Source organism: Spea bombifrons, chromosome 9, assembly GCF_027358695.1.
Source record: "Spea bombifrons isolate aSpeBom1 chromosome 9, aSpeBom1.2.pri, whole genome shotgun sequence".
In the NCBI taxonomy this organism is placed as follows: domain Eukaryota; kingdom Metazoa; phylum Chordata; class Amphibia; order Anura; family Pelobatidae; genus Spea; species Spea bombifrons.
This window is the reverse complement of record NC_071095.1, coordinates 463384-483447: the sequence shown is the minus strand read 5'-3', so window position 1 is coordinate 483447 and position 20064 is coordinate 463384. Positions and strand designations below refer to the sequence as shown.

The 20064-nt window shown below is 41.0% G+C and overlaps 1 protein-coding gene across 1 annotated transcript; it reads left to right on the top strand.

Annotated features, from left to right (window-relative positions):
• Positions 1–1422: 1422 nt before the first annotated feature.
• LOC128504990 (lysophosphatidylserine lipase ABHD12-like) lies at positions 1423–20035 on the top strand. The gene is made up of 14 exons (XM_053475265.1): positions 1423–1526; positions 7296–7436; positions 9802–9929; positions 10012–10114; positions 10404–10523; positions 10742–10772; positions 10874–10919; positions 11135–11264; positions 11792–11829; positions 17145–17224; positions 17365–17447; positions 18129–18207; positions 18489–18610; positions 19661–20035. Exons 2-14 carry the CDS (start codon positions 7321–7323, stop codon positions 19680–19682), a joined length of 1098 nt encoding a protein of 365 aa, XP_053331240.1. The 5' UTR covers positions 1423–1526; positions 7296–7320; the 3' UTR covers positions 19683–20035.
• The last annotated feature ends 29 nt before the right edge of the window (positions 20036–20064 follow it).

Sequence of the window (20064 nt, the reverse complement as noted above, 5' to 3'; positions counted from 1 at the left end):
AACTATAATTTAATGGATTTCAGGTGACTCCAGTGTTCTCGAGGCGTGAGGAGTCTCTTATACATCTTCTGGATTGTCTGAACTGGCCTAATTTGCCTCATGACCTAGAATACCGGGGCCCTGCCTGCAAAACGCACATCATTCACCCAATTACGTCTCCTGTCTGATTTTACACCTCCTGCACTGTATTGATAATCAATTGCCTGCGGTTATGATATCATGATGCTTATTGACAAGGTGTTAGTTTAAAGGGAAGAGAGAAACCCCAATGTATGACCCATTTAAGCCATAAAGGAAGATTACTAGTTTAATTTTTTTTGGCAAAACAACTAAAACTAAAAGAAAAAGAAAACAAGTAACTGTTGTTATTTCTACATTTAGACAGAATAGCAATAGGCGGCAGATGGATTAGTCTGGATTAGTCCAGAAGGCTGCCATACAAATAGAATCACAGATGTAGGAACCTCATCCACATGCCCAGGCAGCCAGAAGAACAAACCAAACCCAACTACAAACACCTCCTTCCCTGGGTGAAACTCGCAAGTCCCTCCAGGCACTGAACTGTCAGCTGGTAGAGATTACATCCAACACCGGCCATACCTGTCACAACAGAGAGCGCCCTGTCTGTATCCGCAAAACCGAGAAAGACCACAGGCAATATTTATCAACGCAGAACAAGAACAAATGCGAGAGCGTCTGAATGTACAGCAAAAAGAATTCTATCGTATATATATTTAAGATTGCTCTCATGTCTCTATAGTAACAGACGGGACACAAAACTTTTCTATTCATGTAGATGACAGATGGCTTAAATATTACTGTTTCATAACTATAAAGATCATGGTGATTTCACCAATTCATAAAAGATTATTATTATTACAGAAATAAGAATTCGGGCTGGCAAACAATGAGTTAAACAAAGTATGTGATGTGCATTATCCCCTAAATTTACCGGAGCCTGTAATTTCACTATACCCAGTGTAATAATCCAGTATATAATGTATTTGCAACCAACAATATTATGTTTATATGTAACAATATGATGTATATATAACAATATTTATTTACTGTTGCAACAAAATAATGTATTTAACCTTTGCAGTGCCACACGTGGGCAGCGTGCCGTTGACCAATGCAATGACACTTAAGGCCAACAAAGAGTATCAGTCTACTTAACCCCCTGAATGCCAGCAGGGTGCGCAACAAATTTCCCCTGGCACGTTAAGGGTTTAAAGCGCACTCCAGCTGCCATCACAATTATCTGGGGCATTTATTATTGTAAAGCCACCGGTTATCGGTCCTCTCCCATTGTAAATCTCCATAGGGCCAGCAGGGTTTTCGATCTACCGAGCTCTAGTAAATACCCCGCGTATCCCCGGATACTAAAGTGAGATTCGGCTCCCGCCCGGGATCCTGAGAACCGTTACACATACCCAGCTGTCCCGGTGTCCGGACTTCACCTCTTACTGCATCCTGGAAGCTGCTGGCAGAGGAGTCCCGGGGTATTGGGGAAGCACGGGCTGCCGGTAAGTGCCAGATCCCCGGGGTAGTTCCAGCTGCCTCCCCCCGCCGCCGATTGCAGTTAGTGAGAGGTTTGAATGGTCGGCAAAGGAGGAGGAGGAGGAGAAGGAAGAGGAGAACCGATGCTTCTCTACGTAATGGTGACTGAGCTGAGCTGCTGCGCGCCCCCTAGTGGCAGACACGTGTACCGGCAACACCGAGCGAACAGGAGACTATGGGGGCAATTATTACAATGCATTGAATGGGAAATATATTTGCGACACGTCTTATATGCATGTTCTGGACCCCATTATGTATGTTAATGTGGGGTATACCGGTACATAAGACTGTCCTTGTATTATTATTAGGAAAAAATGTGCATGTTTCTTTAATGCATTTTAATCACTTCCATTGAGTTTAGAGTAATTATTTTATAGATAAAATTTAAACTATATTAAACACCTGTGTCATACAATACATTAAACCTCTTCAAGACCTGTGTATTTAACATCCTAATATCTGGGTCATTATATAGTGATGGGAGTTATCCTGTACCACCGTCAATGTCTGCATCAGTATACAGTGATAGGAGTCATGCTGAAACATCGTCAATGTCTGGATCAGTATATAGTGATAGGTGTCATTATGTACCAAGATCAGTGACTGGCTCAGTAGTGAATGGGGATATACTATAACACAGTCTGTCTCTGGCTTGCTAAATAATGATATGAGACATGCTGTACCATCGTCTGTGTCTGGCTCACTATATAATGATAGAAGTCATGCCATACCACCGTCTGTGTCTGGATCACAATATAATGATAGGAGTTACACTTTACCACTGTCTGTGCCTGACTCAATATATAATGATAGGAGTCAAGCTGTACAACTGTGGCAATGCGCTCGTCTCCCTGAATGGCAGTTAGGAAATGTGGCCACCCTACCAGAGTATATAGTATTGGTAAATGAGTGCAGAAAAATAACTTTTTCAGTTAATGGCCTTTGTATTGATACGTGGAGTTAAAAGAAATTACATCTTTGTATTCTCTTGAATGTATTACTTATTTTTAACGTTTTTTTTTTATTTTATAGAAACATATAAAATACTATAAAACTATGATTTGAAGCCTAAAGTGGATTTAAATACCCATATACAGTAGAGGAAACGGTAGTTATTTTCATATATGGGCGTCATTATTTTTTTAAATTAATTATACGTTTTGTATTGCCTATTTTTTAAGTTTCAGTAGTTTTTAGAATACTTAAGAGCAAGACTGCACTTTCATGAGCTTTCAACTAAACACCTAATGCATTTTACGGACACATGAACTTTAACCTGGACATACAAAAAAGTAAAGAAAAAAGTTTAAATTGGGCATCGGCATCACCCTAAAAATTAGGTTCTAACTGCAAGTGGCCAAATCTGAAATATAAAATGTTAGAACCACTTGTGGCTACTAAGAACACAATCTGTTAAACGTGAAAGCGAAACCTTCTCACATGATATTTTATCAGAGAGGAAGTGTGAAGGATGTTATAGGACTTGTTTGCAGGCCTCAAGTGATCCATGGTTTATTGCAGTCACTGTGATGGATTTCCTTCTGCTTTGAAACTAAAAAGACAGTCGGGATATTGGGAGAAATCAAGGTCAAAAGCGGATTATGACCACATGATGTCTACTGGGATTTTCCCGTTACACTCATTAGACTAGTTTTTTATCCTCTCTGCAAATCTCTGCGCTGCTCCCATTAAGTACAGATAACGGTGCAAAGCTTAGATATTATTTTCATTGTATACCAGGGCATACAGCTCTGGTCCTCTAGCAGTAGTTTAGCAACAACTCCCATCACCTGCAGCCAGACAGGAGAATATTAATAGGACTTTCAATTTGAGTTTTTATTTTGGTGGCCACATCTGTCTTGTTTTGAGGACACAAGTACATTTCACGTGTTCTGTTCTGCAACATGTATGATGTATAAACGCACAGAAGGGAATCAGTTACTCGGTTATACATCCCACATACTGCAGGGGGCAGCACTTTACATGTTTTGATTAGCAACACATGAAAAACATCACACAATTGATATAGTATAGTAGACTTGATCTTTTATGATTTTCTAGCATGAATCTGAAGAGCGAAGGATATGGGGAGCTACTATTAGAAGCGCTGCGTACATTGTTGGCGCTAAATAAATAAAAATAATAAAATACTGGCAAGTGGCAACTGAGAGTTGGGTCTATCATGTCTTCTGTGCCAATGGAAGTGGGTTATTAACATGACATGCTGTTGTAAAAGTTGCGTAAAAATATGAAATATAGGAACAAGACCTTGTCCGGCTTTGGCTGTTAAATTATTTAGACAAATAAAAGAAAATATACAATTTTGGAGACATTTCATAATTGTGTGATATTATTACTGATACAAAAATTTGAGATCTTGCAGATGGGATTAGTCTGATGGGATAATGGGGATTTTTGCTCTGTAATGGAACAGCTGAACTAAAATTTGAGATACTCCCACTTATCGTATGGCAAGGCATTCTCAGTTGAGCTTGTCTCACACCTCAAACAAAATCTTTATAAACACATTTTGGTAGGTTTAAGATCTCTGCCTTCTTTTGCAAGTCTGAGTGCTGGGGCTAGGGGCTACTATTGTGTCTTCAAAAACCAAAATAGTAATAAAGCCTAACTTCTTTTAATGATAAATGGAAAAATTCATTTGTATAAATTAGATATCCACTATATCTACCCTACAACAGAGCAGTGCTATGTATAATAATAATAATCATAATATATTATATATGATAGAACTGGCATATGCTCTACACAGCAGTATCCACTTCTATATCCACATCACAACGGAAAGCATCAAAAAAGGGATCACTGATGGGTGTGTGTTTTCTCTTCCTCGCCATGACCAGACTAGCATTTGCGATTAGGGCCTGGCACTTTAAGGCCAGTGGCCGTCCAATGTCGGAAGTGTGGCTGACAGCTGGATATGCCCGGCTGCATTCTGCAGCACCTGATCTGTTGCTGGAGTGGCAGATCGGGTGAGTGTGTGTTACCAGCGCCCCACCAGGCATTTACTTTGATTACAAACAAAAGTTTAATAGATGTATAGGCTGTTTTGTAGCACACTTTACATTTTAATCACAATCCATTGTAGCATATGTCAATATCACATATTCGGATTATACTGATATGCACACAAAGTCCAGGAATGGAGATTCACGCTCATGGATCTGTTTTATAGTTAATACTTTATTCAACAGTTAAATCTTATCAAGTTTCCGGACAGCAATGTGGTCCTATGTAAAACAAAAGGGAATACGTGTGTTGGTGAATGCCATCTTTATACAGCTCCCCACTGCCACCTAGTGGCCACAGTACATACAGACAGGCTAGAACTAATATTTTTATTGAGATTAAAATTACCGGTATATCATCCTGTTTAAATTTAAAAAGGTAAACTGTTACAATCAGTTACATTTCTAAAAAAAACTATTTTAATTCTACAGCTCTCAGTTTGCATAAAATGCTTAGTTTTAGCTTTTTATTATAGATTTTTTTTATATTTGGATATCCCATTCACTGTGCTTGTAAATGAGTTTACAATCTAGAGATGGTTCCAAGTAAATTTTCCCTTTGGTTTCACTAATCTTTTGGAGAGGTTGTAGTCAGGCTGGTACTCTGCTTCACTTATGGTGGCAAAGGTAATTGATAAAACAGTTTTAGGATTATTGAAAACGATAACACAGTGTCACTGGGCACCTGACCCAAAAATCGGACTGCTCCTTCTGATGAAGAGACCTCTGAGGTTGTGACTTTACACAATTTTTTTTCTTATTAGTGTTGACGTATAAGGCAAATACAAATAAAAAAATTACTTTTAATCAACCGTCTGTCCTAGGAAAAGAAAAAAAATAAATGGCATTGTTATATGGAAAAAGGCAGAAAACAGATCAATCCTCAGCAAGAGCTTAGAGTTAGATGGATTAAGATGGGAAATAATCCTATTACTTGTTTCTTTAATACTCAGGGTTCATTATTATGGAAGATGTTCATCCTGAAATTGTATTATTAATGAATGAAAAACCACTGATCTCTCTGGAAGTAAATGGATTAGAGAAGATATCCTCCCCAAAAGGAAGGGCATATATTGCAGTAGATGAAGCAGAGCGCTCTCCACAAACCTCTAGAACACTTGACAGGCACATCGTCTAGGAGATAGGGCTTGTGAAGGAACACCAAACATTTTACCCCGCTGTGAACCCAAATAATGGAGACCACACAGATATGATGGAAAATAATTGTCCACAGCTTTATTATAAACCATAACAGAATAATATATATTAACATATATATATATATATATATTATAAACATATATACAACATACCTAACAATAAGTCATTGTCCACAACAAATAACACGATATAACCTTCACACATTCCCCACATATCAACACATAGACAATGACCCCCAAATTATAACACATAAACCTCACTATACCAGTGAGGTGCACACTAACACCAAACCAACAGTAGGTAGCATACCGAGATACCCCTACCACCCCAGGTTCTGAGTCACAGACCAGCTCGAAACCTACCAAAACGAACCAACCATACCAACCAGACAACCATACCAACCAAAACATCCCCATTCTACCCCCCACCTAACCAATCCAGCCCCGCCGCTGTGACCAAGCGAAAAACAGTGAGGGAGGGTGGGACAAAAACGGGTAAGTTGCTCAAATTAAATGTGACAGGATCTAAAATGTCCGCCCATTTATACCTCTCACTAAAAACCCCACCCAACAAAACTACCACCAATCATAACCATTAAAACCCCTAGGGCCCTCCTCCTAGCTCTGTCAAGGCCTGTTCCGCTAAGCTGCGCAGCTCCTCTGGCTACAAAAGAGACTAAAGTGTCTTGTGCTTGGAGAGCACTTTTAAGAGGCATCGGACACCATTGCTCCTTGCCGCTTGCAGTCATCAAAAATAAAATACAGAAATAGAACAATAAAGAGATAAAGGTCAGGAGAAACTCTTCTTTCCTTCTATTTTTTTTCATTTTACTCACCCACACTTTACAAGAAAAAATCCTTCACATTCGACAAAATTTGTCTGTCACAGTCTTTCGTCCAACATTTTCGTTTTTTGGAAATCCCATTCCTCCACCCGGTTGCCATGGAAATAAGAAATAAATACGTAGAGGAAGTTGAATTAAAATGGCGAGAGTCTCCTCCTCTTAGTGTAGTTAAAACGAATGAACGAAGATTGTCTTTTCTTTCGTCCAATGTTGCATTCGTTTGTTCGTTATTCAGACGAATGGTCGAAACGGTAAAAAATCAGCACAAAAACACATATATAGTAAAAACTCCATTAAGAGCTCATTGATACCTTTTGACTTCTTCCATTTGAAGAAGAAATCTCTGAGGTCCCAAAAACTGAAGTAATTTAACATATTGTTTCTATTTTGGCCAAACAGCACATTTACATAAATATAAAACATTTACAGATACTTTTATTGTTTGTTTTAAGAGACATTTGGAATTGAGCATTAAATATCCGTACAATCATTGGTTTTAATGACTTTAGTTTAATACACTCGTCTGCCGCTGCCCTGACCTTTACACAAGAGCTCAAACTTCGCCTCTTAACCCTTACAAGTGCAAAACAAACCGCAGTGTAAGGCTTAACTATGCTCTAATTATGAAGCAATAAATACTGAGGAAGTAAGGATATGTTCTCTCCTTTGACCTAGTAAGCGTCTGTTCTTTTGTCATTTAATAGGAGATCCCAGTCAGAGAAAGAAGTCATGAAACGCCGAGATCCACCCCAGAAAAGGGGTTCTGTTACCCCATTGCCTGGCAAGGGTTCAAAGTCGGACTCCAAGGATGCCTCAGCCACACAGACCTCAAAAAGTAGGAAGAGGTGAGAAAATCCGCTTGGTTTGTATTGAAAGACGACAAATTAGTAGCCGGCTGCAAATTCTTTTTGTACAGATGAACCTTGCCCCGCACTGCGGTCTACTCTTTACACGCTGCACCAGACTGATCATGAAATATCACTAGCTACAAAGCAATGTGCTCTCAGCTTAAACATTATAGGCATGTAACGTTGGCCCTCGTGGCCCCCAATTCTTGTGCAGGGCATTATGGTACATAAATGCACTTTTTGAAGCTGCCACGGATGACCGGTGCTGTGACATTATTATTAGTCAGTTATTAGTAGTTATTATATTAGCCTTTACCATTTCTGACAGGAGACTGTTCCATTTACCTACCACCCCCTAAGTAAAGTAAAACTTCCTTACATTATATCTAACCCTCTGATCCTATAGCTTTAGATTATGCCCTCTTGTTACTTCTCCTTTTGGATAAACTTTCCTCCATTAGTTTGTAAAATCCATTCAAGTGATATGGGTTATTTCGGTGCTAAAACAAAATATTATTTTAAATTCTCTGCACACGCTGTGAATGCATAACAATTCTTAAATTCATCCTAATTGTTCATTGATTATACCCAATTAATTAAAGACTGACACATGAATGGGGGCTTTGGATATAGCTTCTCAATATTTGGAAGCACATGAAATACAATCATATGGGATACTTACCAAGCATTTTATAATAAAGCAGGGATATTTTATGTACAACCTACAGTTTTTCGCTATAGATAATAGATAATGACTTATCGCGTTACTGTAATGCATTTAAAAGGATAACACAGAAACCAAGAGATGTCAGCGAGGCTGGGAGTCTGGGCCACGTGATTCCTTTGTCTCGCAGTCATCACAAACATCCTCTTTCCTGTTCGTATAGCGCTGGGACCTTATTTCCCCTTTATACTAAAAATATGCTACAAAACCACTTTAAAATGACAGTAGCCTTTAATGTCATACCTCCCAAGAGTCCCAAGCTCACGTGGACAGTCCTGATTTTTGGCCCCTGATGTAGAGCCTGTTCTAGGGTTTCCAGCATCTCAAGCAGGTTGTGTTCTTGTGCCCCCGGCCTGCAAAGACAAATATACTAAAATAAACATTGCTTAATCATTTTCTTTATCTATGGCATCAGGACCTGTAACACCGCAGGCCTTTCAAGAGTGTAGAATGATTCATTTGATGTACGGCATATGCGATGTACAAATCCCAAAGATTAAAATATGCTATTAAGAAGCTCTCATATGAATTCAAGGCCAATAAGCAAGATAATTAACTCATTTATAGCCATTATGTTCCCAGTCTATTTTTGGGCCAACTGCTATTGATTTTAAACCTCCTTGCTATACTGTACCTTTATTTTTGCCATTTATGTAAACACAGACTTTTCTTTCCTTGGAATGTGTAATCTTACCTTCTTTGTATAAATATTAACAGTTAAATGTGATCTGAGTAAAGATAATATCCCAGTTACAGTAAAAATGGTAAATATAATGAAATAACACATTTTCCACTAGAGTCTCCCCCTAGTGGAGATATGGCAATTAGCATCATTTTTCTTCTTGATATTTTTACTATTTTCTTATCATTCTTTTTTGAAGCACATGTTCTGTAGAGCTGTTACAAGCAGGGTAAAGTGCAAAGTTAACATTGGTGTAAATAAACATAAAGCAATAAAATAAAACAATGGTGGAGAGAGAGAGCTCTGGAAATATCAGAATTAACTTGTTTCCACAAACAACTCGTTTCCACAATGATTTTTAAACATTTAGGTCATTCATCCGAAATTGCTTTTTATAACAATGCAAACGTTATTAGAGCACCAAGATAAATATCGTCTTGATCCCTACAAAAGAATAGTAGAAACATGAAAAGTATCTATCTATCTATCTATCTATCTATCTATCTATCTATCTATCTATCTATCTATCTATCTATCTATCTATCATATCCACTTATTGAAGGGACTGTGATGGCGGTTTCCTGGAGAACTTAAAAGATTTAATATCTAGTCGGTCCGCTCTCATATTCATTTCATATTTGTTTTATTACCGGTACTTGCCAGTTGCTTAGCTATAATCTCTATGCTCTATAATCTATAAACTTTTATTCACAAAACCTACATTTTTAGCTATCACATTATGCAACTAAAACATGGAAATACCTCTGGATGTATATATGCCACTCTGTCAATGAAGGTATCAAACTTATTCGGGGACAGAATCTGACAAGTTTAACTGGTGAGGGTAGCTCATAGAATTTTTGAGTTTGTTATATTGTGATCTTTTGGGTGGACCTCCTGAAAAGATGGCCAAACATCTATATTGTTACAGATATGTAAAATGTGTTCTCTTACAGATCTTCATCACCCTGGTTTTCCTATCTGAAAAAATTTGCATTGGTCCTTTTCGTCGTTTACATTAGTGCTCCATTCACCATCAGACTATTTCCCGTATTGCTGTCCAAGGTAGTTTACTTAAATATGGGTAAGTATCTGATTTGCATCGTGAACCTTGTTTGAAACATGTAGTATACCATCTTTCCAAATAATTCTGATTACATTACCAGTAAGAGTCCCATTTTTTGTGGACACAAGATATCCAGAAGACGTTCTGAATCACACCAGCAATTTCTACCTCACCCCTGAAGAAGGAATCACTGTCGGAGTCTGGTGAGCAAACTTTAAAAATGTTAGAATATTTCAATATGGTGTGAATCACGCCTAACCCTCTCTCCAGATGATGTATGATGCAGCTCTTGCAGTGATCACCCATACTTTGGTTGTCTGCACCATGATCCTCTCACATGTCATCCATTATATGGTCTTTTCCAGTGACTGTGATGTATATGTTTAGTTGGTAGTGCCTTTGTCATTATCAATTATTTTTAGTTTCAAGATTAATGAGTTTATTCACTGTTAACGGAAAGGTAAAACGTTTCATGCGCTCTTGTTGTTGTAGGCATACTGTGCCGGCCAGCAGAGGTGAAGAGGCAAAGGGAAAGGACCATGGCTGGTTTGAAGCGGCTCTCTCAGACAATAACCCAGTTATAATTTATCTCCATGGCAATGGGGGGACAAGGTGATTACAGTTTCGTGCCATTAACAAGGAATGAAAGCAATCTAAATCTCTTAAAGACAGATTATCGTCAAAGCACATTTACCCATATTATTGTTTAACACGCTGTCTCCAAGGAATTATTTCCCTTAAGATCCTAAGGAATTGCTGCATATCCCTAGAAAGTAGCTGTTCTCTATAGAATAGATGGAACCCTAACATTCTTCGCATATCTTTCACAGGGCTGTAGATCACAGAGTTCAACTAATAAAGGTAAATAGTAGCGGTTAAAATAGTAGCTGTTTAAAGAGTAAAACAATTAGCCTTTAGACGTTGTCCCGCGTTAATTGAGCTCACTGTTATGTATGTTACAGGTTCTTAGTGCTGCTGGGTTCCATGTGCTGTCCATTGACTACAGGGGTAAGTAAAACCACACACCCTGTCTGTTATATATAGATATAGAACATTCTAAATGTGTCCTGGTTGCTCCAGGTATCACAACCGATTACAGGGCAACATGGCTTGGATGTACAGGTGGTAGGCATCTAGTTATTGTCTTCTTCTGACCTTGTTCCCTCCTTGTCTGTTCGCCCATTTAACATTATTGGGTAAGCTCTGTTTTTTTGCCTCCCTAGGATTTGCCGATTCCACTGGGGAACCGAGTGAGGAAGGAGTGACCAATGATTCTGCCTATTTATATGAGTGGGTAAAGGCTCGTAGTCGGGGAAGTCCTGTATGTTTATGGGGACATTCACTTGGCACTGGGTAAGTTGTGGGTACCAAGCTCAGCTGCTTGAATTCTTTTTGTTGGTTTGAGGTTATTGGGTGTTTTGGCTAATGACTGAAGAATACTTGAGCACCTGGAATCCTGACTTGACATGACTTTTTTCGGGCAGCAGACTTTAGCATTGTTAGCAAGTGCTATAATTTTGAGATAGGATAAAATGGAAGTGCTCCTACTTAGATCTTGGGGTCCTTTGGCCTCTGTCCCTTCCTTCACATTTTGGGTACCAAGTGTTTGTTGCACAGCTATGGCTGTAAACATTATCTGGTCTTATATCCTCACAGAAGCCTTCGTTCTCCTTCTGCTGACTTGTAGCCTACTCTACTCTAAGGGTCAGGATTATTAGGAAGTCCCTCGACTAACTCTATCTCCAAGGCTGATTTAGGGGTTAGGGATATTTCTCCCACTGAAGGAACGTTCCTTGGTGTATCGCACATTAGTAGGTATGTTTTTTTTATTGTGTATGCCTTTAAACTTATAATTCTTAAAGTTGGTTTTCAATACACAGAATAGCTACCAACGCAGCCAGAAGGTTACAAGAAAAAGGTGAGTAGACATTTATCAGATCTATATAACCGTTGTGGGAGAGACGTGGGCAGAGCATTCACAATAGTAGATGGAGCATCATCAGAATATGGAGCGAAGGGGGGTGGGAGGGGACACATAATCCATGCCCACTTGCATTCTGCGCCTAAAAAAGGTAATACCTAGTTTACTTTATGGGAAATCTGGCATGAAATCCATATGATCTGTCCATAGGCTCTGTCCATAGGATATCCTCTGAAAGGAAGTAAAAAAAAGTGCTAAAATAATGAGGGGGTTCAGTATTTTGAAGAGCAGCTGTAGTGCCCAGTTTTGTTTACTAGACTTTATAAACATAAAGTTCTACTTACCGAGAGCTTCTTTTCCCTGCCAATCCCTGGTGACACTGATGAGAGACTCATTCTCCGTACCTGAGATAGGGCAGGACTCAAAAGGTTTGGATGTAGGCAACACAATTTCTTAATCCCTGTGAAAAGCTGTCTGTACTTTGGGTGAGAATTCCAGGGGCAAAGAGAGAACGACCTTATCCAGGAAAAAACACAGGAACGGCACCTTCATAGAAAGAGCCTGAAGTTCACTAATACACCTCGCAGAAGTAATGGCCACCAGGAAGGCCGTCTTCAGGGACAACAGGTGTAGGGAAACTGAATGAAGAGGCTCAAAAGGAGGTAACATGAGCCTGCGAAGGACAAGGTTCAGGTCCCAGGGCACCATTTTGGAGACAGGACGAGGAAGAATACGCACCATAGCCTTGGAAAAACACCTGACGATAGAAATGAAATCGAAACTAAGTAGAGCACGGATGGCAGATATGTGGACCTTGATGGTAGAAGGTTGAAGCTTTTGGTCAAACCCCACTTGTAAAAATTCCAGAATGGATCCTGGTGAACTGTCTGAAGGAAGAATTTTCCTGGAGATACACCAGCTACAAAACTTCTTCCACACTTTAATGTATCTGAGGGATGTGACCTTCTTACGACTGCAAAGAAGAGTTTCCGTAACTGGATTAGAGAAACCTTGAGCCCTCAGAATTTTCCGTTAAACCTCCAAGCCATCCGCTGAAATACTGCAGGATTCGGATTAAGGAACTGACCCTGGTGAAGCAGGTCTTTCCAGGCAGGGAGCCGCAGGGGCGGTGCATGACTGAGTGTGACTAAGTCCTCGTACTAGACACGCTTCGGCCAGTCTGGAGCTACCAGTATAACAGACGCCTGGTCGGTCTTGATTTTCTGCAGAACCTTGGATATAAGAGGAAACGGAGGGGAAAACATAGGCGAGGCTGAAACTCCAAGCCTGGGCGAAAGCATCCACCGGCAACGGCTGGTCCTGTGGATTGAGGGAAAAGAACGCTGGAACTTGAAAATTGTCCCTGGAGGCCATAAGATCTGTCTCGGGCAATCCCCACCGTTGGACAATCATGTGAAAGGCTGCTGGATGCAAAGCCCATTCGTTGCTTTCAACAGAAATCCTGCTCAGAAAATCGGCTTGGGAATTCAAAGTTCCTCTTAGGTGAACAGCGGACAAAGTCATTAGACGGTATTCTGCCCAAAAGGAAATCCGGAATGCTAAACGCAGAAGGCAAGGACTTCTCGTACCTCCTTGCTTGTTGATGTAGGCGACTACTGCCCGATGTAGGGTTTTCTCTACCGCCAGCAGCTCCAGGCAGATTGAGGGTAGGAGCTGAGTAGCAGGAGACCAAAGACTGCGACGGATCGACCTGTGCCCCAGACTGGACACATCCGCCTGCCAGCTCCTTCCCTCTCCCAGTAAGCTGACACGCTGTGGCTGTCCCAAGAAAGCAGTCACAGACCAGCACTACCCTCAATCAGACGGGACTTCATGCTTTGAGGTTAAAATAGAACTCACTTTATTACAAACACACAGAACTTCTATACAATCTCAATTCAATGAGCACCGAACCCAACCCCCAATCCCATCAGCCACATCCCATCACAAATCCCACCAATATACAGGGGATGTATCAAGTGAGGGGATTAAGGGAACAATGGGTTTCCCCACCTGTGTTATCCCCCCTGAAGTGCAGGTGCCGTCTGGGCAGACAGGGCTGTGCTGGCTGATTAAGAGTCCCAGCCAAATTACAGGATTGTCTCTTTGAAGGCCAGAGCTGCAACCACATTCAAACAGGGTACAAATAAATATAATAATAATAATAATAACAGTGAAGATCAGACATGGTTCTTCACAAAGACCTTGTACAAAGCTGTCCCTATAAGTGCCTCCCCAGCCTGTTCTGCTTGCGTCCGTGGTAAGTAGCTCCTTGGATGACAGAGCCCATAATCTTCCTGTGGCCAGAGTGTCTCGTTGGAGCCTCCAGGAGAGGGACATTTTGACATGCGGAGGGAGACAAACAAGTCTGTCCAGGGCGAATGGGTTCTCTTTCAGGAGATGAAGAATATGGTTCTGAAGAACCCTCATGTGAACCAGGGCCCAGGGAACTGCATACCTTGTTGAAATCATCTTGCCCAGTAGAGAAATGCATGTGTCTTAGTGAATAAATCCCGCTGATCTTGGCTGAGGGAAGAAAAGCTTTCCCCGAGCAGGAATCCAGGCGAAGGCAGAGGAACACCAATTGTTGAGAAGGAACTGTGTTGGACTTCTCCCAATTCAGAATCCAGCCAAGATCCTGCTACGTATTGACCACCCAGGAAAGGTGAGACGGAAGGAGAGCTACCGAATGAGTGTGAATCAGCCAATCGTTCCAGGTAAGGAATGACCGAAATGCTTTGACGTCTCAAATGGGCCACCACCACTGCAAGGAGCTTTGTGAATACTCTGGGGGCTGGTGATAGGCCAAATGGAAGAGCCTGAAATTGAAAATGTCTGATCCTTGAACCCCAAGGAATAGCTATCCGCAGAAACGATTGATGGGAAGGGTGAACTGGGACATGAAGATACGCATCCTTTAGGTCTATGGAGACCATGAAGTCTCGGAGTTTTAGAGAGTCCAGAGCTGATCTTATGGTCTCCATCTTGGACCTCAGAAACCGAAGGTGACTGTTCAGGAAACGTAGGTCTATTATGAGACCAAAAAAAGACCCGAGAATAAATCCCCCGACCCTGTTCCCGCAGGGGCATGGGAATCAGGACTTTTGTATCTGCAAATTGTTGGATAGCAGATAACAGGAATCCGCGCTGTTCCAGGTTCCAGGAAGGTGGGAAATAAAAAACTGGTCCGCAGGCCTGATCTTGAATTGTAGTTGATGGGGATATGATGGATCTCACCCAGGGATCTTGGGTGATGAAGAACCAATTGTCTACGAAATGTCAAAGTCTTCCTCCCACCGGGATGAAGGTGGAGCAACATCTTTTTCATTCTGAGACAGCCCTGGAAACTGAGGCAGATGCTGTCCCAGGTTTAAAGACAGCAGCGGAGGCCTCAAAAGATTTTTTAACAGCAGCTTCAGCTTTCTTTTCCATGAGGTCAGAAAAATGAGAGCCATCCTCCAGTGGCAAAGCAGTCTTTCTGGAGACCTTCATCACTGCGGTATAAACCAGCAGAGTCGCACAGTCCTCATCAAAAGGAAAAAGGCGTTTCACCCGTCTGGACAGGTTAACGCTTCTCTCTGGATGATGCCATTCCTGCTTAATGATCTTGGATAAAGCAGGATGTACAGGGAAGGAAGGTGACTGCTTAGAGAAACCGGGAAAGAAGTGATCCTTCTCATATGTAGCCATTTCGTGGCAGACTTTACAGCAGAAATGAGAGTCTCAATTTCTTCCACCGGAAACAAAAAGGAACTTTCTTCCCGGATTTCTCCTTCCTCTGATGAATAATCCTCCACCTCAGGGTAATCAAACTCGGAGTCAGAGAACTGCTGTTGCCCCAGGAGAGATGGTGCCCGTACCGCCGGGAAGATAGGAAGGAGCAGGAACAGACTGACGAAAGGCAGAAAAGGTGGACTGCATCTCCTCCTTAAGCCAGGCCTAAAACTCTCTCCCACCAGAGGCTTCAGAATTCGCAACGGATTTTAGGCAGGCGGAACAGAGCTTTTTCTGGGAATCCTGCAGAGGCTTGTGACAACCAGAACACTGCGCATGCTTGGTTTTGACTACAGCCTTTTTGGGTCTATCCTCAACAGAGGAACGATCAGTATTATCTGGAGCAGACATAATCAAAATAAGATGCAACAGCACCAGCAGAAACATACAATAATCAATCATCAACTCACCACACCGCTTAAATAGCTCCATACCAGGCTACAAGCTGCAACAGCAGCAAATCTGGCTCCAAAATTTTGAATTGGGATGAAAACGAGGCTAGGAACGCATACAGGATATGCCTAGAAACCCTAGCCGAGACCGCACCGTCTAAGAACACTGAAGGCACTGGCGGTTTCTGCAGGAGCTGGTAGCAGCGGGAGCGGAGGAGAGGGAGCCGGAGGGACAACCGCTCCAGCAAAGGTGAGTAAGCGCAGGGCAGCGCGACACCAGCCATCCGGCTATGTTGAAGGTATCCCCCACCCAGGGGGGCTTAGCCCAGGGAGAACCGGCTCAACCTAGAGCCGTATAAAAAAAACAACAAACGGGAGATGAGTCCTCCATACCTGATGTAGGGCAGGAAAAAAACACTGAGGGTTCTAGGAGGGGAGGGGCCTTTTAACCTTTTGAGTCCTGCCCTATCTCAGGCACGGAGGAGGAGTCTCTCATCAGTGTCACCAGGGATAGCAGGGAAAATGGTATTTATAAGGTTCTAACATTGTCTGTATGTAATTTGTACCTGTAATTCAGTGCAATTTATACTTTTCTTTAAATATTTAAGTGGTCTTGCTATTGCACTGATCTGGGGTAAAACCCATTTTCATACAGAGGTATATGCCCCAGGCATGCAGAGAAGCCTCCGCTGCTGCTTCTGGGTTCAACTTGTTATGATTTCAGTTAAAAGGAGTGGTATGTAAGGCCTGGTTTGTAAGCTACATGAGACAACAGATATTGCTTAAACGTGAGAAAAATGTACACCGCGGACCTTAAGGTTTTGCCAAAAAATCACATGCTTTTTTGGCTGGCTACGTAATTGCCCTGACCGGCATCCGGATACAGGCTTTGTACATTTCCAAAGAGGATGGCACTTGGTATTTTCTTGGGAAGAATGTGATGTAGCCACTGTACCCTAATATTATCCCACTGCCATATTCTGTCTGACAGAGCAAGTACTGTTTCTTACAGAGCGTCTTTGAGTACTCTTCCATAAGCCTTACTCTTCCATCAGCCTTATCCCATCTCTTACTGTAAATGGTATCAACAGATCCTTTCAAATGGCTTATTTTCATGCTTAATTATTCAGTGGTTGCCAATTTTAGGGAATGCACCAGATGGGGTTATTCTGGAAGCACCTTACACCAATATCCGCGAGGCTGGAGCTTATCATCCCTTCGGGAAGGTATGTAGATGGCGGAAGATTCCCCATCATGGCAGAACCACTCGCTGCGATGAGTGATGACCAAAGCCATTCCCACACCTTAAATCATTCAGGTTGGCAAATACTGAAGTAATGTGATATTTTTTTGTACCTTTTTATAGATATACCACATTTTCCCAGGGTTTGAATACTTTTTCCTGGACACCTTTGCTTTGAGCAATAACGTGTTTCCCAATGACCAAAAGTAAGTCTTCGTGTTCTTTCCAAATCTACATTTTTAGAAATGTGTCTCTTTGCATTTGTTTTGTCATTATGATTATGGGAGTGACCCTGGTAGCGGTTGTATTTCAGTAGAACATTGTCCTAAAGGAAAGCTTATGTGAAAAAAACAAATAACGTAAACAATTAATTTCCTATAACCTTTTAGCATTTTAAATTAGTTTCGCTCCATACATGACTAACCTGTGAGTTTACAGGAGAGTTGGGATCTAAGTGGCCCAACTTCACTATGCATTATGAAGGGCTAATCCTAATATACGTTCTCGTTAACGGTCTAAGCGTTTCCTGCATAATGTGAAGTTTAGTCAATGAGTTAAAGTCACTTAATAGCATTTCTTCTTAAAGGAGAAACGTCCAGGGATCGTAATGAATAATAAAATCAGTGACACGGAACTCACACGTCCGACTACAAACCCCTCAGTCAACACTGTCCATACTACATGTTTAGTTTTTTAGCAGCATCTATTGACCCCAAGACTTTATGTATTAGTTTACAATTACATATAGTTACGTGCGTCCATCAAGTTCAGCCTTCCCCCTATCTGTTTATTTCTTTCTTTGATCCAAAAGAAGGCAACAAACCCAGTTGTGGCTCTTTCCAATTTTGCACAATGGTTTATGGTATCGCTTTGTATGTTTATTGCAGCGTTAAAATAATGTCCAGCCCCCTGCTAATCCTGCATGCAGAAGACGACCAGGTTGTGCCATCAGCAATGGCCAAGAAGGTATTTATGACGAACTATTGTCCAATCGTTGACTAATTACATCTCTGAGTATGGGGGGGGGGACTTTGTGTTCCAGGGGAAAATTGATAAAAAGTATTTAATGCAATTGGAGGGAAGGGGACAAAAACTGATTGTTGCTGTGAAAGCGGGGAAAAGGCTTCTCGCTGTAACTCCCAACGGATGCAATTTTTTAATATTTTGTCCAAATCTATGCACACTGGGCACATTTAAGAGACTATATTTAACATTATTTGTACCTTCACACTTTTATTCTCCCACAGCTGCATGAAATCGCCCTAACATCCCCACATTCTAGGCAGGTTAAACTGGTTTTATATCCTGCTGAACATGGCTACAAACATAAGTTTATCTATAAGGATCCCGAGCTACCAGGAATAATATGGTACGTAGTGTCTCCGATCGTATTTAACAGTTTGAATGGATTAAAAAACAGCGTATCTCAGTGTTATGATAAAACTAAACATGTTTATTAACTTAAAACCTCAGCAAAAGGCATTTGTGATTTCTTCTTCGTTGATGTATTGCACTTCATTGCTGCCTGATAATGTATGTAAGGCTTAACTTTGGAGGCACCAGAGATGGGGAATAAAACTGGCCCAGGAACTTTAAAACCAACCGCCAATAAATTAAACATGTGCAGCCATATTCTACACTTTCACAGCATTGTGTCCCAGTGCAACACCTCGTAAGCTTGCTTTGGGAGCTGGGCCAACTGGGCACTGACCTCCATATATTGTTAACATACCACCAGTTTTACATCGGTTTGGGCTGCTGCCAATACATACATGTTGTTGAAGTCGCAGTGATGTTCATGCAAAGAGGCAGAGTTCAACACGACTTGTAAATTAAATTAAAATTTGTTTTAACCAGCTGCAATAGATATTAAGCCTTTAAAAGAACAGCAAATTAATTTAAAAGTGCCCAAATCAATAAGTTACCCATGGTGATGCTAAAGGAACAGGCCGACACATGGACCGTCAGAGAGCAAACCCCAAGTGCTCTTGCGTTGGCCTTCAGTGTCTCGTAGGCTGCTTTGCAAATTAAAGACCTCCAAGCTTAGACTAAAACAGTAGATTTCACTTAGTTTGGAGGTCTTTTATTTGCTCTTAGATCATGAAGTGCAAACCTTCTGCACTGTACCCTAAAATGCAAAAGGTAACAGAAGACCAGCGATGAACACACATTTTCAGGTATTGCCTTACCGAGAGGAAATAGCTTTCCAGAATAAGGAAAGTTGACTCCAGAGCACAAAATCACATGTATTAAAAAGGGAATAAAGTTCCTGATCTAGGTGGGGTCATCATCATCATCTGCCATTTTCAAGCACAGTCTATGATATATTTAGAATATTTGGCGTCTTTCTAGAAAAATGTGTACATAATTCAGACTTTATATGCAGACATACTTTAATGTAATTCTCTGCTTTTTACAGGGCTTTCTTAAATGCCATCTGATAACCATTTCTTGTGAAGATCCAGTCCTTGCATGTACTGTATATTTTTTAACTTTGACATTTGAACATGTAAAATGTGTTATTTGGGACCGAGATTAAAAAAACTCCCCACAAAACAGTATTTGTTATGAGTCTATATTTGCTTCACATACAGTTGACTAGTTCTGAAGCCATCAGATCCGATACAGTCTATTCCTGTCAGTCTTACTAAAATTCATTAAGGTTGTTCAGCATTCAGTTAGCATTGAACCCCTCGAGTGTTGTGTTCCATCACACTCATTAATTTACTGCCTAACCATGAAACGCCAAGGGTGCAAACAAAGAAAAAAAAAAAAAAGATCCGCAAGACTTAAATTCCACATATAAAGAGTTTTTTTTTGTTT

Coding starts and splice junctions, on each gene's coding strand:
- LOC128504990 (XM_053475265.1), top strand. CDS start 7,321: ATGAAACGCCGAGATCCACCCCAGAAAAGGGGTTCTGTTACCCCATTG. Junction 10,115..10,403: donor GGAATCACTGTCGGAGTCTG/GTGAGCAAACTT, acceptor TTGTTGTTGTAG/GCATACTGTGCCGGCCAGCA. Junction 18,208..18,488: donor CATCAGCAATGGCCAAGAAG/GTATTTATGACG, acceptor ATTCTCCCACAG/CTGCATGAAATCGCCCTAAC.